This window comes from Neofelis nebulosa, chromosome 16, assembly GCF_028018385.1.
Source record: "Neofelis nebulosa isolate mNeoNeb1 chromosome 16, mNeoNeb1.pri, whole genome shotgun sequence".
NCBI lineage: Eukaryota > Metazoa > Chordata > Mammalia > Carnivora > Felidae > Neofelis > Neofelis nebulosa.
In genome coordinates, this window is record NC_080797.1 from 47,504,757 (window position 1) to 47,525,150 (window position 20,394).

The following is a 20,394-nucleotide window of genomic DNA, read 5'->3' on the forward strand; positions in this document are numbered from 1 at the left end:
TGTCCCAAGACATCTCAATTATTTTAAACAGCTGCATAGTGTTCTAATGTGTGGGTATACCATAATTTAGTTAATGAGCCATTAGGATATTTGTCAAAAATACAGATTGTCAAAGAACACACCAGACTGAGTCAGAATCTGCAAGCATGAGGCCCAGGAATGTGTGTTTTTTACAAGTTCCCCAGGTGGTGCCAACAAGGTTGGCCTGTACACACTTGAGATTTCATTGTGAACACTCTCCTGTTTCTGGGTCAGTCTCCAATGGCACACTAAACTGTAGGAACTATAATATCCTCCTAGAGGATGAAACTAGAGGCCTGCAGACTGATTTGGCAACCCAGAAGCATGTTTTATTTGGCCCACACAATGTTGTAAAAAGGAATTTAAGGGGTGCCTGGGTAGTACAGGTGGCTAAACGTCTGACTCTTGATCTTGGCTCAGGTCATGTTCTCATGGTTCATGAGTTCAAGCCCTGCATCAGGCTGTGCACTGATGGCACAGAGCCTCTTTGGGATTCTGTCTCTCCTTCTCTCTGCTCCTCCCCAGCTTGTGTTCACTCTCTCAATGTAAATAAATAAACTTAAAAAAAATTAATAAATAATAAAAAGGAATTTAAAACAACAGACAATATTTACATTTTATTTATTTTTGAGAGACAGAGCACAAGTAGGGGAGGGGCAGAGAGACAGGGAGACACAGAATCCCAAGCAGGCTCCAGGCTCTGAGCTGTCAGCACAGAGCCGGATGCAGGGCTCGAACTCACACTGTGAGATCATGACCTGAGCCAAGGTTGGATTGAGCCACCCAGGTGCCCTAACAACAGACAATATTTAATACTGGGAGACTTCACATTAAAAACTAGAATTTTCAGCCACTTGGAAATTTGGAAGATCTGGTCTCCCTGGCTCCCTTTCCTGCCCAGCAACAAATTCCTAACCCTTCTTAAAGTCTGTACTCATTGACTCCACTTGGTCCCACAGGCATCTGACCCTGGGCATTCAGTAGGCTCCAGCCACCACAGCATTTCCTTTGAGTACTTAAGAATACAGCTTCCCCCCAGAAATTTCCCTTCACCTTGATCAGAAGATCAGAAGAAGATAAATGTGAAAATGGTCCTATCACAAAATACAAACCCATGTGGTTTGCCTTCCTCCCTTTGACAACATCCTTTCCTACCTCCCCCTGGTACCATGGGGACTTCTAAAAAAGGAAAGTCAAACTGAGTTCTTAAGGCCTGGGCTCCTGGTCTCATCTCTATCATTAGTGCACCATTATGGGCCAGTCACTTAAATTTTCTGGGCCTCAGTTCCCTAAACTGGAATATTAAATGTTTGAACGATTTGATCTTTAAAGAGCCCAACTCTAAGCCTGCACAAAACAGATGTAATTGAAGATGACTGGAAAATACTGCATTTTTGCTGAGAACTCCAGGGATTCCCCACTGTGGCCTCCTACAATGCTCTTACCTACAAACAGGTGAGACAGCCTTTCCTTTCTGAGCTTTGAAATTATTATTTTTTATTTTTTTTTAACATTTATTCATTTTTGAGAGAGAGACAGAGAGACAGAGACAGAGACAGAGCATGAGCAAGGGAGAGGCAGAGAGAGAGAAAGAGAGAGGAAGAATCAGAACCTGAAGCAGGCTCCAGGCTCTGAGCTGTCAGCACAAAGCCCCACACAGGGCTTGAACTCATGGACTGCGAGATCACGAACTGAGCCTAAATCAGACACTTAACAGACTGAGCCACTCAGGCTTTGAAATTAAACCCTGAGCCCCTGAGCTTTGAAATTAAACATTAATACAGGACAGGAAAGTGTATGTGAGTCTAGAAGGAAACAGCAAAATGTTCACTGTATTAAGTTATATCTGGGTTATACAAATCTAATACTTGTCAATTGGCATTTTTTCATTATACTTTTGCAAGCTTCCAAGTTTTCTCCCACTAAGCAAGCAATCTTATAACAAAAAACAAAACCTCCCCCCCCAAATCTTCTGACATCAATAATTTTTTTTAATGTTTATTTATTTTTGAGAAAGAAAGAGATCATGGGTGGAGGAGAGAACAAGGGAGACAGAATCTGAAGCAGGCTCCTGGCTCTGAGCTGTCAGCACAGAGCCCTATGCGGGGCTTGAACCCATGAAACATGAGATCATGACCTGAGCCGAAGTCGGACACTCAACCAACTGAGCCACCCAGGCACCCCTGACATCAATACTTTTTAAAGTACATTAAACAGGGCCTCCTCATGTGAGATGGGAATGCTATTTTATGACTTTTATTATATTGTATTCTGGAATTCCTGTGAAAATCAGCCAGAATCAAGTAAGTATTCAAAATCTGTTTCTAGTTCTGTCCAATAGGAACCGTAAAAATACCTACTGTCCCCTCCCTCTTGAGAAGGTGGTTGTAAAGATCAAGTGAGCTGGTGCCTGGGAAAGCCCTGGGAAAAGCAAAAGTGCTACACAGAGAAGAGATGTTCAAGCGTATCTTATTGATTACATTACACTGCTGTACCATATTATAAGTTGGGCCAACGATTAAACTTAGAATCTTTTAGACCACAATTACAAGTCATCCTGAGAAACTGATGCCAAGTATATTAAAGAAGAACTTGGTTGGTGGGTATATTAAACTGCTTAAGTGAATCATACAAATTGTAACCTGGGGTGGAAATATGGCAATTGTGCTGTTAATAACTAATTAATTAAGATCCAATTATTTCACTGGGCCTAGTAAAACTGCTTAGAAAGCTTTTTATTAGCAGTTAAAAGTATGTCTCAACATAGCTAATACAACTATTTTTCGCTGATATAAATTAGTAAGACTCTTTTAATATCTTCCCAAATAATTTCATAAATGCCCCAACTCATTTTAAAAACATACTACTGGGCCACCTGAGTGGCTCAGTTGGTTAAACTAAAGACATGATCTCACGTTCAAGCCCTCACATTGGGCTCTGTGCTGACAGCTCAGAGCCTGGAGCCTGCTTCAGATTCCGTGTTTCCTACACTCTCTGCCCCTCCCTCACTCACTCACACCCTCTCTCTCAAAAATAAAATAAACATTAAAAAAAAAATTGGAGGGGGGTTGCCTGGATGGCCCAGTCGGTTAAGCGTTGAACTTCGGCTCAGGTCATGATTTCATGGTTCGTTGAGTTCGAGCCCCACATCAGGCTCTGTTCTGCTGATGGCTCAGAGCCTGGAGCCTGCTTTGGTTTCTGTCTCTCTCTCTCTCTCAAAAAATAATCATTAAAAAAAAAATTTAAATAAAAGCATACTACTCATTTTCTAGACAGCGATGTTATTGTAACTTACTGATTTGGATCTGATCCATAATCCACCAGAACATCAACTACCTTCGTAAGGCCTAGTAATGCCGCAACAAAAAGTGCAGTCTGGCCCAGGGAGTTAACCGCATCAACATAAATTCCTGCAAAACAAATGCAAGGGTCAATACAAACATCACGAAATCTCCTAAAACTAGAGAAGTTCCTACCAGGAGAAAATTTTAATTCCCTTACACAGTACTTTTATGTTTTACTACTGTAAGCTTTTTTTCCAAACATAAAAACTCACAAATTAGCTAAAGGCAACCACCATTCCATTCATCAAAAATACTACTTACAGAAGGTTGTATGAAAGCATCCCACCCCAGCACTCTAAAAGCCCAATTAAAATTATTCCCAGGTTATGGGGCACCTGGGTGGTGCCCAAATAATTTGAGCATCTGACTCTTGTGGAGCCTACTTCAGATTCTCTCCGTAGCCTCCCAGTCTCCCGCACCTGTGCTTTCCCTTTCTTACTAAGAAATGGGCTTAAGTTACTATCAGGTCCCGTGACCGACAACCTAGTTGGTTCAAAAACACACAAACCAGCGCTAAACCCTACAAAACTGCCTTAACGCTCAAGAAAAAAGTCCCCAAACGGAATAACACCAACTAATAGAATATAAACACAACCACTAAAAAGTAGGTACCAAATAACAACGCTACAAAGCCTCCACAAACCGACTAAGCTCTTAAAACACAACAGCCCCAAACGTCCAAGAGTCTTAATTTACCATAAAAGCCCCCTACCCTACAGCGAGCGAAAGAAAACAAAACCACTCAGACTGTGCTCTCTCCCTCTTACTCTCCCAAAAGGAGAGAAAGAACGATCATCAAAGGCAATCGGCAACTGTAACGACAGCACCAAAAGCCAACTTCACGCTCAGGAGAGAGCACTTCGCCTCCTCCTCGTGGTTTCGGGTACTCTACACATTCAGAGAAACTTCTCTAGTAACGAACTATAGAAATGATCCCTGAAAGTATAGTCTTAACTGTAAGCAACCCAATTTTCCAGAGTGAAAGAAACCCACCTACATTACACTGATGGTGAAGTTTTTTTTTTCTTTATTTAAACGTCAATAATTTTTCAGGTGTACACTGGTATGTGTTTACCAAAGAATTATTCATTACAAAGTTCGACAAAGCGTTTTTAAATAAACTGCATTTCAGAAGACATTTCAAGTCATCACTTTGATTACCATACAGTTGATAAGCAGCCAATCACACGCCATGTTTTTGCAACCTCCACCCCCGTTGCCGCAGCGTCAGGTTTAAGTGAATGATGACGACTACAAAGCGCGCCGGAAGTTCAGGATGCGCCTCAGTTTAGACCAACCGTGTAAGTGAGGAATCTTTTTGCGAGAAATATGTTAAGAAGTAGATGATGAAACTTAAGCCCAAAGCCAAAGACTTGCATTTGCAAAGCACTCCGTTTTTATTTTCATTTTTTTTGATGTTTTTTTTTTTAATTTTTTTTTTTAACGTTTATTTATTTTTGAGACAGAGAGAGAGCATGAACAGGGGAGGGGCAGAGAGAGAGGGAGACACAGAATCTGAAACAGGCTCCAGGCTCAGAGCGGTCAGCACAGAGCCTGACGCGGGGCTTGAACCCACGGACTGTGAGATCATGACCTGAGCCGAAGTCGGACGCCCAACCCACCGAGCCACCCAGGCGCCCCGATGTTTATTTATTTTTGAGAGACAATGTAAACTGAGGAGGGGCAAAGACAGGGGACTGAAAATCTTAAGTGGGCTCCGTGCTGACAGCAGAGACCCCATGCAGCTGCAACTCATAACCGTGAGATCATGACCTGAATTGGAGGCTTATCAGGCTGACCCACCCAGGCGCCCTACCACCCCCTGTTTTTAAACTTAATCCTGTGATCAAAATACCAGACATAAATGTTCTTTTGGAGATTTTTTTTAACAAATGAAGGAATTTTTATTTACATAAAAGTTGTGTTTAAATAAACACAATACATAATTCTCCTGCTTAAAGTTTCAGGAGCTCTCAGCTCTTGGGCTAAGGACAATACACATAGCTTACTAGGCCGTTCACGGTCTGGCCCATAATCAGCTCTCCAGCCTTATTTTGCACCAAATTCCCTCTCACTTCAGCCATACTGAACTTAACAGCTCTAGGCTCACCATTTTACCTTCTGCCACAGAGCCTTTGCACAAGCTGTTCTCTTACAGGAATTCTCTCCAAACCCCTTCTCAACTTAACTTCAATTCATCATTAAGACATCTGTCCAAGTGTCCTCTAAGGGCACCCTTCCCTGACCTCCTTAACTACATCAAACATCTTCTCTGTGTGTTTCTTTAATTAATGCCTGCTCTTTGCACAAGACTGTGTCTCAGAAGAGCAGAGACTATGAACTGCCCTTGTATACCAACAATATCCCAAACACCTAGTATCGAATAATGAATCCAAGCAAAGGTGTCAGTGCAGAGAACTGGGCAAGATAGGGGTTGTAAACATTGTAATTGGCCATTTTAAGCCATGGGTGAAAATGAGTCACAAAATATCCTACCTAAATAACAAAGAGTTGAGTATGGAGCCCTGAGGCCCACTAACATCTAAGGGGCAAGCCGAGAGGACAATGCCAAAAAGTAGGGAGAAGGAAACCAAAAGAGGTAAGAGAAAACCTAGAACAAGTGGGTCACAGTGACAAGGGAAATAAGAGTTTCATTTAACTTTTTTAAAAAGCTTATTTATTTATTTTGAGAGAGAGAAAGAGGGGGCGAGAGAGAGAATCCCAAGCAGGCTCCACACAGGCAATGCAAAGCCCAATATGGGGCTGGAACTCAGGAATTATGAGATCATGATCTGAGCCCTCAAATGACTGAGCCACCCAGATACTCCAGGGAGATAAGGAGGATCAGTCAACAGCATCAGAGCTGGAGAAATCTAGTAAGAAGGATCAATGTTCTTGGTGAGGGCAGTACTAGTGGGGTTCATATTTCTTATTGCTCAGGTCTCACTGTGTTACAAGTATTTGTGCCATGTCTGTCTTCTTTACCAAACCTTCTCCCCTAACCTTGAGGGCAGAAACTGCCAAATTAGTCCTTTGGTGCCAAGTAAACTTATCTGACCAACAAAAGCAAGCCTAAGGGTAGAGAAGAGCAGCAAAGAACAATGTGGGAAGACAATTCTCCCACATTCTCCGTGGATGGCTCCTGTGTCTACATGTCATGAGAGTGAGGCACTAACTACCCTGTGTTCTAGACTTTTTTTAAAGTAGGCTCCATGCCCAACGTGGGGCTTGAACTCATGACCCTGAGATTGAGAGTCACATGCTCTACCCATGAGTGAGCCAAGGCTCCCCAGACTATCTTTATGAAGATGTCTGTATACCAAACTTCGGAAGATACAGTATCTCCTTTAGAGCAAAGTGCAGGCATGCTTACTGCCCAGTGTAATAAAGATAATGGCTCTTTGTGGAGCAAAGGGCATACTGTCTATTATAGAAGATTTGGATTCCCCAAGCTCAGGATACTTCTGCTGTAAAGCAACCCACTACGTGTGCAATATTATATAGTTCTTTGCATGGCTCTGAGGGAATTAGGGCCTGAGGAACCAGGACCAAAAAAAACTAAAAGTCTAGCTATTGCTGCTGCTATGAGTAATAAATTATCATTCAATTCTCTACCCGGGAATCTCATGTTTGCTGCCTGAATTGATAAACCTGTAGCAGGCTAATTTGTAAAACTGCAGACTATTCATAATTCTTGACAGGAAGGAACTACAGTTTAGGGAAGCAGACTGGTTAATCCCTGGGGTTCATGAAGTAACAAATTAAACCAACCAGGGCCTCTACAGGCTTAGAGAAACACTTAGGGAGGCAATGAGCAACAAAGTCTTGAAAATATACAGATAGCTGCAGAGAAAAGTAGGTTGAAAACCAGTGTCCCCACAACTTACACAAACAACAGCTTTTCGGTGATTTCCTAGTAGAAAAAATTTATTCATTTACTCATTAATTCATTCATTCAACAAATATTTATTTCAGGCCAGTCCCACTGTAGCCATGTTGGGACTGATATAAAGGTGACCAAAGTAACCCCCCCAACAAGTGGCCAAAGGCAGCTTTCACAAAGACTGACTAAAAAGGTCAAAAGACCTGGGTTCAAGTGTTGAAGTCCTAATGACAACTTTTTTAGCCTGGGGCCTCCAGATGGGTCAGTGACCTAATTTCTGGGCCTCCTAGGAAGCAAGACCTGATATTATTTTTCTAACTTTTTTTATTTAATGTTTATGTATTTTTGAGAGAAACAGAGAATGAGAGAGAGAGCATGGGCAGGGAAAGGGCAGAGAGAGAGAGAGGGAGATACAGAATCCAAAGCAGACCTTAGGCTCTGAGCTGTCAGCATACAGCCTAATGCAGGACCTGAACTCACGAACCCTGAGATCATGACCTGAGCTGAAGGCAGACGCTTAACCAACTGAGCCACCCAGGCGCCCCAAGACCTGATATTAATAACCATGTGTGCCAGGCACCATTCTAACTCGATCCTCACAACAGTACAATGGGAGGAAGATACTATTATCACTGTTTTATGGATTGAAAAAACAAGGTTTAGAGAGGTTCAGCAATTTTCCAGGGATCACAAAACAATCTGGCTCCAAAGTCCCTGCACTGCAACATATTGTCTTCCTCTCATCCTAATTCCTCAGCCTTACTGCTCAGTATTACAGAAGCCTTTAGTAACCAAACAATGCTGTCCATGGTGTTAAACACAAAGGGGAGAGAAAGTGTTAATTTCTGAGAGCAGGAAACCTCGACAGCTTTGGGTGGAAGTAGGATGATAAAGGGTAAAGGGAATGAGAGGATAAAACAAATAATGGGTGTATAGGAAGGATAGATATTTCACTCTACTCTGCAATAGTCCATGAACCAATATAAAATGGTGCCTGGGCTGAAATAGAGGAAAAAAACATAAAACTTCCTGTGAAGCCTGAAAAAAATTTAAAAATGAGAAAACATTCACACTTGGAGAAGAGGTGGGAAAGTTGACACTTTCCTAAATGCAGTTAGGAGTATGAAGTGTTATAATGCTTGTGGAAAGCAATATGGCAATATCTATTAAATATCTATTAAAAGATGGATCCAGAAATCCCACTTTGAATATTAAAAACCCATTATGTAAAGATATATTACAAAGTATTTTATCAAAGCTTGCCTCCAATGATACAAACTGTAAAAAAAGAATCTTAATAACCATCAAAAAGGGTATAGCTGAATAAATTATGGTACATACAGTTAAATATTAAGCAATTATTAAAATGGATGAGTTAGTTCTGTATCAATTGGACTAGAGATGGATAAGATGTAATGTTAAATGCAAGTTTCAGAATGCATATAGTGTACCACTTTTGTAAAGGCAGATTAGTTATGTCTATCCATCTATCTTCCATCTACCTATGCATCCATCCATCTACTTTTGATTCCACTGGTTAAAATAACTTCACATTACTTTTGTAATAAAAACATTTTTTAAAGTTCATTTATTTATTTTGACGGAGAGACAGCCGGGGAGAGACACAGAGAGAGGGAGAAGAAAGTGAATCCCAAGCAGGCTCTGTGCTGTCGGCATGGAGCCTGACGCAGGGCTTGAATTCATGAACTGTGAGATCATGACCTCAGCTGAAACCAAAAGTCTACTTCAACCACCCAGGTGCCCCAATAAAAACATTTTTAAGGGTGGTGGGGAACTGGCTGGCTCAGTTAGTAGAGTGTGCAACTCTTGATCCCAGGGTCTTGAATTCAAGCCCCCCGTGTTGGTAGTGAAGCCTACTTAATTTAAAAAAAAAAATTCTTATAAGGATCACCAAAGGAAGCATGTTCTACACATTTCCTGAGAAGAACAGAGTTTGCAGTGGCTTCTCATAGCCATGAACTCAGGTGGAACAGTGAGAACAGAAGAGTGATAATCCAGATTTAAGAACAGAAATAGGGCTAGTGACAAACAAGTGAAACTGCAGAGAAACAAGTGAAACTGCAGTGGCTTTACTCACTGGCCTAAGAATTGAATCAGCTGAATATATGTTGCCGTCTTGGTGTAACAGGGCACTATGAAAGGCATTGCTACCTCCAACAAGAAATGAAGACTGCTGGGGTGCCTACGTGGCTTAGTCGGTTAAGCATCCAACTCTTGATTTTGGCTCAGGTCATGATCTCCTGGTTGGTGAGTTCAAGTCCTGTGTCAGGCTCCGCACTGACGGCACAAAGTCTGCTTAGGATTCTCTCTTTGCACCTCCCCTTCTCTCTCTCTCTCAAATAAATAAATAATAAAAAAAATTAAATAAAATGAAGACTGCTTGTACAACTATATCACGTAACAGTCAGTAGAATTAGGAGACTGTTGATTTTTCTACTCCAGTGTGCAACAAGCATGGTGCATTAACAGCCCCAGTGTAGACCAGGAATAGTTCCCTAAAGCAGAAGTTAGGAAAAACATCTGATTAATCTGGAATAATTTAAAAGTGAGATTCAAAAATCAAAGAAGAGTTCTAAAATGAAAATATAAAAGCTTTAGCATCAAAGCTAAAATCAGGTGGTCCTGGGGCGCCTGGGTGGCTCAGTCGGTTAAGCGTCCAACTTCGGCTCAGGTCATGATCTCATGGTTCATGGGTTCGAGCCCTGTGTTGGGCTCTGTGCTGACAGCTCAGAGCCTGGAGCCTGCTTTGGATTCTGTGTCTTCCCCTCTCTCTCTGCCCCTCCCCCACTACACTCTGTGTCTCTCTCTCAAAAATAAATGAACATTAAAATAAATAAATAGGGGCACCTGGGTGGCTCAGTCGGTTGAGCGTCCGACTTCAGCCCAGGTCATGATCTCACAGTTTGTGAATTCGAGCCCCGCGTCAGGCTCTGTGCTGACAGCTTGGAGCCTGAAGCCTGCTTCGGATTCTGTGTCTCCCTCTCTTTGTGCCCCTCCCCAGCTCATGCTCATACTCTGTCTTAAATAAACTAAAAAAAAAAAAAAAAAAAAAAAAAGTTTTTAAAAAAAATTTAATAAAATAAAATAAATAAATAAAATTGTATTTGGCTGAGAAAATAGTTAAAAGAAATAAATCATAACACTGAAAGGCAAAAAAAAAAGAAAAAATCATCTTAAGAAAATATCAGAAGTACATTTAAAACTACTTTAAATGGCTGTTCTTTTTAACTTGTAAAGAGCTATCACTCACTGGTTAAGTTTATTCCTAGGTATTTTATTACTTTTGGTGCAATTAGAAATGAGATTGTTTTATTAATTTCTCTCTGCTGCTTCATTATTGGCATGTAGAAATGCAACATATTTCTGTACACTGATTTTGTATCCTGCAACTTTACTGAATTTGTTTATGAGTTCCAGTGGTTTTTAGGTGGAGTATTTCAGGTTTTCTGTATATAGTATCATCACCTGCAAATAGTGCATGTTTTACTTATTTATTTTTGTTGTCTGATTGCTGTGGCTAGGATTTCCAATACTATGTTGAATAGAAGTGGTGAGATTGGACATCCTTGTCTTGTTCCTAACCTTAGGGGAAAAGCTCAGTTTTTCCCCACTGAGTATGATGTTGGCTGTGGGTTTTTCATATGTTCCCTCTAAACCTATTTTTTTTTTTTCAACATTTTTTATTTATTTTTGGGACAGAGAGAGACAGAGCATGAACGGGGGAAGGGCAGAGAGAGAGGGAGACACAGAATCGGAAACGGGCTCCAGGCTCCGAGCCATCAGCCCAGAGCCTGACGCGGGGCTCGAACTCACGCACCGCGAGATCGTGACCTGGCTGAAGTCGGACGCTTAACCGACTGCGCCACCCAGGCGCCCCTCTAAACCTATTTTCTTAAGGGTGTTTTTTTTTTTTAATTCAGTAGGCTCTACGCCCCAACATGGGTCTTGAAATTGAGTCACATGCTCCACTGACTGAGTCAGCCAGGTGTCCCATTGAAGGTTTTTATCATGAATAGATGTTGTACTTTGTTAAATGCTTTTTCTGCATCTACTGACATGATCATATGGTTCTTGTCCTTTCTCCTATTGATGTGATGTATCAACTTGATTGACTTGCGAATGTTGAACCACCCTTGCAACCCAGGAATAAATCCCACTTGATCATGGTGCATGATTTTTTTAATGTATTGTTGATTTCGGTTGCTAGTATCTTATTGAGGATTTTTGCATATATGCTCATCAGGATACTGGTGTCTTTATCTGGTTTTGGTATCAGGATAATGCTGGCCTCAGAAAGAATTTGGAACTTTTCCTTCCTTTTCTATTTTTTGGAATAGTTTGAAGAGAAAAGGTACTAACTCTTCTTTAAATGTTTGGTAGAATTTGCCTGTGAAGCGATCTGGTCCTGGACTTTCGTTTGTTGGGAGTTTTTGTTTGTTTGTTTGTTTGTTTGTTTTTTAAAAATTTTATTTTTAAGGGGGTGTCCACATGGCTCAGTCAGTTAAGTGTCAGACTCTTGATTTGGGCTCAGGTCATGGTCTCACACTTGGTGAGATACAGCCCCACCTCGGGCTCTGCACAGACAGTGCTGAGCCTGCTTGGGATTCTCTCTCTCCCTCTCTCTCTGTCCCTTCCAAGCTCACGTGTGTGCTCTCGTTCTCTCCCTCAAAGAGCCCCACATTGGGCTCTGTGCTGACAGTGAGGAGACTGGTTGGGATTCTCTCTCTCTCTGCCCCTCCCTCGTTCACTCATATGGCACACTCTCTCTCAAAATAAATAAATAAACATTTTTTAAATTTTATTTTTAAGTAATCTCTACACCCAACATGGGATTCAAACTCACAACCTCAAGATCAAGAGTTGCATGCTCTACTGACTGAGCCAGCCAGGCACCCCTGTTAGGAGTTTTGTGATTACTGATTCAATTTCTTTGCTGGTTATCAGTCTGTTCAAATTTTCTATTTCTTCTTGTTTTAGTTTGGTAGTTTATATATTTCTAGGAATTTATCCATTTCTTCTAGGTTGTCCAATTTGTTGGCATATAGTTTTTCATAATATTCTCTTATAATTGTTTGTATTTCTGTGATGTTGGTTGTTATTTCTCCTCTCTCATTTGTGATTTTATTTATTTGAATCCTTTCCCCCTTTTTTTTTCTTGAAAAATCTGGCTAGAGGTTTATCAACTTTATTGACTTTTTTTCTTTTCAAAGAGAAGCTCCTGGGTTGCCTGGGTGGCTCAGTCCATTGAGTGTCCAACTCTTGATTTCAGCTCAGGTCATGATCCCTGGGCCGTGGGACTGAGCCCCACATCAAGCTCCACACTGAGCATGGAGCCTGCTTAAGACTCTCTCCTGGGGCGCCTGGGTGGCTCAGTCAGTTAAGCTTCTGACTTCGGCTCAGGTCATGATCTCGCAATTCGTGAGCTTGAGCCCTGTGTTGGGCTCTGTGCTGACAGCTCAGAGCCTGGAACCTGCTTTGGATTCTGTGACTCCCTCTCTCTGCCCCTCCCCTGCTCACATTCTGCCTCTCAAAAAATAAATAAATGTTAAAAAAAAAAAAAAAAGACTCTCTTTCCCTCTGCCCCTCTCTCCCACTTGCACACTCTCTCAAAAAACAACCAAAGATGTAGTATATACACAATGGAATATTATTCAGTCATAAAAAAGAATGAAACTTTGCCATTTGCAACAGCATGGATGGAGCTAAAGAGTATAATGCTAAGCAAAATAAGTCAGTCAGAGAAAGACAAATACCATATGTTTTCACTCATAGGTGGAATTTAAGAAGCAAAACAAGTGAGGGTGCCTGGGTGGCTCACTCAGTTGAACATCCAACTCTAGGTTCGGCTCAGGTCATGATCTCAGGGTTTGTGAGTTCTAGCCCCACATCGGACTTCGCTGAAAGCATGGAACCTGTTTGGGATTCTCTCTCTCTCTTTCTCTCTCTCTCTCTCCGCACCCCCCCCCCCGCCCCTTCCCCGCTCACGTGCATACTCTCGTGCTCTCTCTCTCTCTCAAAATAAATAAACTTAAAAAAAAATGAGCAAAGGAGAAAAAATGAGAGAGATAAACCAAGAAACAGACTCTTAACTATAAAGAACAACCTGATGGTTACCAGAGGGAAGAAGGGTGGGGCAAAATAGGTGATGGGGATCAAGAGGTGCACTTCTTATGATGAAAACAGGGTGATGTATGGCATTGTGGAAAGACTACATTATACACCTGAAACTAATGTAACACTGTATGTTAACTGGGATTAAAAACTTAAAAATAAAAGATATTCTAATACAGTGCTTACAGTGAGGAAGCTTATAGTGTGGTGACACATACACAACAATTAAAGTGTGGTACAAAGCAATAAGCAATATAATGATCGATTAAAGTACAGAATCCAAAGGGCACTTGGGTGGCTCAGTCGGTTAAGCGTTTGACTCTTGATTTTGGCTCAGGTCATGATCTCATGGTTTGTGAGTCTGGCCCCTCAGTTGGGCTCCTCTCTCTCTCTCTCTCTCTCTCTCTCTCTCTCTCTCTCTCTGCCTCTCCCCTGCTCATGCATGAGCATGCACATGCTCTCTCTTTCTCGCTCTCTCAAAATAAATAAAACTTTAAAAAAAGTATAGAATCCACTGTCTAAAGTTTTGGCAATAAAAAAAAAAAGAATTTTATGAAAATTTTCTATATATATTTTCTTAAGTTTATTTTTTAAACTTATTTTGAGAGAGAGACAAAGAGCAATCGGGGTAGGGGCAGAGAAAGAGGGAGACAGAATTCCAGGCAGGCCCCGTGCTGTAAGCATAGACCCGGATGCAGGACTCAAATTCACAAACCGTGAGATCATGACTTGAGCCGAAGTCAAGAGTCAGATGCTTAACTGACTAAGCCACCCAGGCACCCCAAGAATTTTATGACATTTTTAAGGACTTAAAAACATGAGTGTCCAGGTTCAAAGACCTCCCTAAGTACACATCACAATGAAGATAAACAGATCTATGCTGAAACATCATCATGACATTTCAGAAGACCAGGGACAAAGAGAACTAAAATTCTTCAGAGTGAGTAGGAGACCACTTCATAAAAAAAAAAAAAAAAAAAAAAAAAAAAAAAAAAATCAGTAATCTGAACGGCATCAGGGTTCTCAATAACAAGACTGAAAGCTAAGAGACAATGAAAAAATAGCTTCAAATTCTAGAGGAAAATTATTTCAACCTAGAATTTTGTGCCTTCCAAACTATCAATCAAATATGAGGATGAGAGAGGGACACCTGGGTGGCTCAGCTGGTTGAGCATCTGACTTCGGTTCAGGTCGTGATCTCAGGGTTCATGAGTTCGGGCCCCGCCTTGGTCTCTGTGCTGACAGCTCAGAGCTGTTTGGAGCCTGCTTTGGATTCTGTGTCTCCCTCTATCTCTGCTCCTCCCCAGCTTGTGCTCTCTTTCTCTCTCTCTCAAAAATAAATAAACATTGAAAAAAAAATTTTTTAATGTATGAGGATGGGAGGAAAAAACACTTTTCAGATTTTCGTATTTCTTTTTTTTTTCATATTTCAAAGTAAGTATGTTCAGAGCACTCTTTTTCTGTGTTTAGTTAAATGTAAGAATGGACTAAGATAGAGAAATGGAATCCAGAAAAGATGAGCTGTAATCCAGCCATGGGAATTCCCAAAATGGTGGCTAAGAAAACCAGGGGTTCAAGTTGTGCTAGAGAGACAGTGGTACAGCTTGGAGCAGAACAGTGGAGAATTATCAAGAAAATATTGAAACCAACAGATTATAAATTTGACAAAAAACATGTATTGAAAGTGTTCTGAAGAGTCAGGAATGTGTGGTAAGAGTTCATTGATTTACATAAAACTGAGCAATAAAAAGGAGTCAATTTTAACTCTAGGTAGTCTGAAATTAGGCTTGCTGACTTTGCAGTTCCTGTGAGTTGTCTGCTTCTTAAAGGAGAGATTTTTCAGACTTTGAGCCTAAGACTTCAGCTCCCAGGGACTGTGACTACCTTTTTCATCTCTCAAGGCAGTAGAAACTCCTGGGTCCTCTTTCCCAGTTGTTAACAGTAGAGGTGCTGCACCAAAGCATTCATCTCTCTCTCTCTCTCAAAATCTGTAAGCATGAGAACCCTGGAGCTCTGAACAAAGTCCAGTGCAATGATGCTGAGAGTGGGTGTAAATAGTTTTACCTGGAAATGACCAAAGTATTTAGGCGGGGATGTGATTATACTCACATTCACCTGGGCATTTGGTGGAGCATGTAAAAATAAAGATGGAAAAGGAATGGGAATACGGTCAGTGAGAAAGCATCTTTAATTCTTCTCCCTCCCTTTCTTCATTCATTCATGCATTCATGCATGCATTCATTCATTCATTCATTCAACAAAAACAATAAAAAAAAAGGAACAACTTAAGATGATATGCCATTGCTCAAAACACAAACAAGGCCCAAACTCAAACAGCATAAAAAGCTCAAACTACACTCAATGAGCTATTTGAATAAGGAAAAAAACCAAAAAACAAAAAACAGGGGCACCTGGGTGGCTCAGTCAGTTAAACAGCTGACTTCAGCTCCAATCTGGAGCCCCCATTAGCTCTCTGCTATCAGTGCAGAGCCCGGTTTGGATAGTTTGTCTCCCTGTCTCTCCCCCACACTCAAAAATAAACACTTAACATTTTTTAAAATTTATTTACTTATTTTGAGAGAGACAGAAACAGCACAAGCAGGAGAGAGGCACAGAGAGAGGGAAGTAGGGCCTAACGTAGGGCTATAACTCACCATGTGTGAGATCATGACCTGAGCCAAAACCAACAGATGATTAACTGAGCCACCCAGGTGCCCCAAACACCTAACATGTTTTTTTGTTTTTTTTTTAAGAAAAAACCCCCCACATGCAAAAAAACAAAAAAAACACAGACTGAAAGTAAAATGCCACAAAGCTCCAAACAAATAAGTCACTAGCTACCCAGCAAGATTAACATACACAAAAGAGGAAGAGAAAAACCACTCAGACGGTGTCCCTTCCCTCTTCCTCTCCCAAGAGGAGAAGAACGATCATCACTTCACGCTCAGGAAGGGACATTGCATCTCCTCCTCGTGGCTTCAAGTACTCTACACGTTCAGAGAAACTTCTCTAGTAACAAACTAGTTTTAACTTTCAGCTCCCCACCTTTGCTGGGTCTATGGCTGCCATGCACTTTGGACTGATGGCAAGGTATTTGCCCCATTTCTGATTCTACTCTAAAAAGAGAAAGAGGTAGGGCCGCCTGGGTGGCTCAGTCGGTTGAGTGTCCTATTTCGGCTCAGGTCATGATCTTGCAGTTTGTGAATTGGAGCCCCACGTCAGGCTCTGTGCTGACAGCTCGGAGCCTGGCACCTGCTTCAGATTCTGTGTCTCCCTCTCTCTCTGCTCCTCTCCTGCTCATGCTCTGTCTCTGTCTCAAAAATAAATAAAAACATTTTTAAAAAATTAAAAAAAAAGAGAGAAATGTTTTGTAATGCAGTCTTTCAAATACTATCACTTAAAAATGATAGTGTTTTAAGTGGAAACGTAAGATCTTAAAAAATATATTTAATGGCCATGCTTAATTAACATAATACTGAATGCCAGCCAATCACAGCCTGAATCTTTAAAGCTGAGGAAACATTCCCGTTCTGTTAAAGCAGCCTCACCCACACCGAAAGCTAAAGGAAATGGTAGGCCTTGGCCTTTGTTAGTGAGAAGCAAGCTGTTTGGAGTGATCAGTAAATTTTAGCAGTTGCATGAAACAGCTGTCCTAAGAGTTTGACTTTCAAATACTGGTAAATTAGAGACAGGGCACTATGACTGTGGCAGGGAGGGGAACCAGGTGGCTGAGAACCAGTGCCGAAAAACAAAACCTTTTGGGTTTTGTGCCATATGTTTGCACTACCTATTCACACTTTTTGAGTACGTATGTACGTATTTTTTAAGTAAGCTCTATGCCCAGTGTGGGGCTTAAACTCATAACCCTGAGATCAAGAATTGCATGCTCTACTGACTGAGCCAGCCAGACACCTATGACCTCAAACTTTCTAACTGATTAAAGTTTTTTTCTCAAGTTTTTTTTTTTTTTAATTTTTATTTATTCTGAGATGGCAGGGAGGGGCAGAGAGAGAGGGAGAGACAGAGAATTCCAAGCAGGCTCCACGGGACAGTGCAGAGCCCTATGTGGGGCTCAAACGCACAAACTGTGAGACCATGACCTGAGCCGAAATCAAGAGTCAGGTGCTTAACTCAGTGAGCCACAAAGGCTCCCCTAAGCTTTTCTTTCTAGCTTATCTCTTAACTCAGGCAAAGATCCTGCAGAAAAAGCATAACCTGTTGGGAGCCAAAACTACTCCCTCAAGCAACAAGGACTTCCCTGAGCCAGCAAGACCCTACCTGGGATTAACTTCAAGACAATTATCGATTTAACCTTCACTGCCTACCTACATGTGCCCACCCACCTTTACCCCACATTTTCCTTATATAAACCTGGAAGGATTTGGGACATTTTGGAGACAGTCTCACACACTAGCCTGCTGTCTTCCCGGTGTGGGCCTCACTGAAATAGATTCCTTTCTTGTTTCACCTCCATTTGCTTCTCTGCCTTTGGGTTTTGTCAGTGGCAAATGGCTAAGCTGGTCTATTTGGGAACCACAGACCCAGGTGCTCTTGCACCCCTTACACTCCTGGGCGCCAGCTACAATTTGAGTGCCAACTCTTGATAATACTAGCTACTATTTATTGAGGGCTTGCCAGGTACCAAGCATCGTTCTCAGTGCTTTGCATATTAGATAAATGCAATTAATTGTTAGTCATCCCAGTTTTATGGATGGAGAAACAGACACAGAAAGATTAGGTAACTTGCCAAAGGTCACACAGCTCTTAAATAGCAGAGGTTACCTTAACCATTATTCCACTTTTCTATGTGCTAAAGTACTATTCTAGGAATTGGATATACAGAGGTATGGAGGTGAGTAAAGGTCCCTACTCTCATACTGAGCTTACACTCTAGTGAGGGAGAGAGGATGTCAGATAATGAGGCATGCTGAGGATTTTTTAAGTGTTGAAACAGAGAGATTGGTGGCTACTTTAAATTTGGGTAGTCAAAGAAGCCTCTCTTTGGACGTTACATTTAAACAGAAAAAAATAACTAATGCAAAGATTCAAAGAAGGGAACAAAGTGGTACGTTCCAGCAACTTGAGGGTAGCTAGAGAGCATACGGGTATGAGGGAGAGGGGAGGTTAGGCAGGGCCCAGATATCTGAAGGTTTTCTAGGCAAGGGCAAGGCCAGGGGAGTCTGGATTTTAAGTGTGACAGAAAGCCACTGAGAAGTTTAAAGCTGTGGGGACTAGTTCTGAGGCCACTGCCTCAGGTGTCTATTGGAGTCATCATCATGGCTTGCATTTGGAAGGAGAAACTTGACCTGTTCTGGAAGTTGAATCAATAGAACACATTGATGGACACACTGATGGGTGAAGGAAAAAAGGTTTCAAAGGTGACAAGTTGGTTTGTGCCTGGAACAACTTGGTGCATGGTGCTGATAATAGGAAAGACTGGGGAAGAGACAGGGATTTCTCATCTCAGGGAGGGGCTTTTTTAGAATGGGGGGAGTATACTACTCCAATTGCTTTATCTAATTTACCTTTACAAGAATCCCACGTATTGATGCTATTACTACTATATCTACCTAGGTTAGAGGGAAAGACTGAGGCTAAGAAACTTCCCAGGGCCTGGGTGGCTCAGTCAAGTGTCTGACTTCAGCTCAGGTGATGATCTCACAGTTCATGAGTACTGCTGACAGTTCAGAGCCTAGAGCCTGTTTTGGATTCTGTGTCTCCCTCTCTCTCTCTCTGCCCCTTCCCTGCTCGCACTCTGTCTCTCTCAAAATTAAATAAACTAAAAAAAAAAAATCTTTAAAAAAATTTTTAAAAACTTCCCAAGAACCCACAGCTAGAAAATAACCAACCAAGGAGCCAACTCCAGAGCATATACTTCCCTCATAGCCCCCAACCTGTAAAGATGACCAAGAACTAATTTACGGCTCACAGTAAAAGCCTAGTCACTGTAGATCCAAAAGGAGAAAATCAAGGAGGAACTACATGGTACATAGCTAGAGTGGAAGAAAGAGAAATTAACTGTGATCTGGGGAGGTACTTCCAAAACCAGGAAGCAATCTAAAAGCTTCAACGCCAGGAAAAGAAAGGAGGTACACCCTCAGGAGGTGCTGTTTCTTTCTTTCTCTTCTTTTCTTTTTTAAAGTTTATTTTGAGAGAGAGAGAGAGAAGGACAGAGAGAGAGAATGAGTGGGGGAGGGACAGAGAGAGAGGGAGGGAGAGAGAGAATCCCAAGCAGGCTCCAAACCTAACATGAAGCCTGACTTGGGCTCAATCCCACATATGAGATCACGACCTGAGCTAATATCAAGAGTCAGATGCTCGGGGGACCTGGGTGGCTCAGTCGGTTAAGTGTCCGACTTGGGCTCAGGTCATGATCTCGCGGTTTGTGGGTCAGAGCCCCGCATCGGGCTTTGTGCTGACAGCTGAAAGCCTGGAGTCAGCTTCGGATTCTGTGTCTCCTTCTCTCTGTCCCTCCCCCGCTTGTGCTCTGTCTCTCAAAAATAAACAAACGTTAAAAAATTAAAAAAAAAAAAAAAAAAAAAGAGCGAGAGAGATGCTCCACCAAGCCACCCAGGCACCCCCTCTTTCTTTTTAATTTTATTTTTAAGTTATCTCTTTACCCATTGTACTCCACCAACTGAGCCAGTGAGGTGCCCCTCAGGAGGTACCTTTTCCACACCTGCACCCTGGAATGATTACTTCAGTCCTCTTTTTTTTTTTTTTTTTTTTTTTTTTTTAAGATTTTATTTTTAAGGGGCGCCTGGGTGGCTCAGTTGGTTGGGTGTCCAACTTTGGCTCAGGTCATGATCTCACAGTTCGTGAGTCTGAGTCCTGAGTCGGGCTCTGTGCTGACAGTTCAGAGCCTGGAGCCTGCTTCAGATTCTGTGTTTCATCTCTCTGCCCCTTTGCTGCTTGCTCTCTCTCTCTCTCTCAAAAATAAACATTAAAACAAAAATTTAAGATTTTATTTTTGAGTAATCTCTACACCCAAAGTGGGGCTTGAACTCACAATCC

General features: G+C 41.7%; 1 protein-coding gene, 1 non-coding gene and 1 pseudogene across 8 annotated transcripts in view; all 3 read right to left on the minus strand.

The window, feature by feature from the left end:
- Positions 1 to 20,394, minus strand: part of TEX14 (testis expressed 14, intercellular bridge forming factor) — a 122,648-nt gene that overhangs the window by 61,599 nt on the left and 40,655 nt on the right. For all 7 annotated transcript variants that reach the window (XM_058704409.1, XM_058704408.1, XM_058704410.1 and 4 more), the window contains exon 3: positions 3,317 to 3,431. In XM_058704409.1, coding sequence (XP_058560392.1) covers positions 3,317 to 3,431 — 115 coding nt within the window. The remainder of the gene's footprint in view (positions 1 to 3,316; positions 3,432 to 20,394) is intronic.
- Positions 4,103 to 4,317, minus strand: LOC131498678 (small nucleolar RNA U3). Its single transcript, XR_009255553.1, has one exon. It is a non-coding gene; the product is annotated as a small nucleolar RNA U3 (small nucleolar RNA).
- On the minus strand, positions 16,259 to 16,413 carry LOC131498681 (small nucleolar RNA U3; annotated as a pseudogene).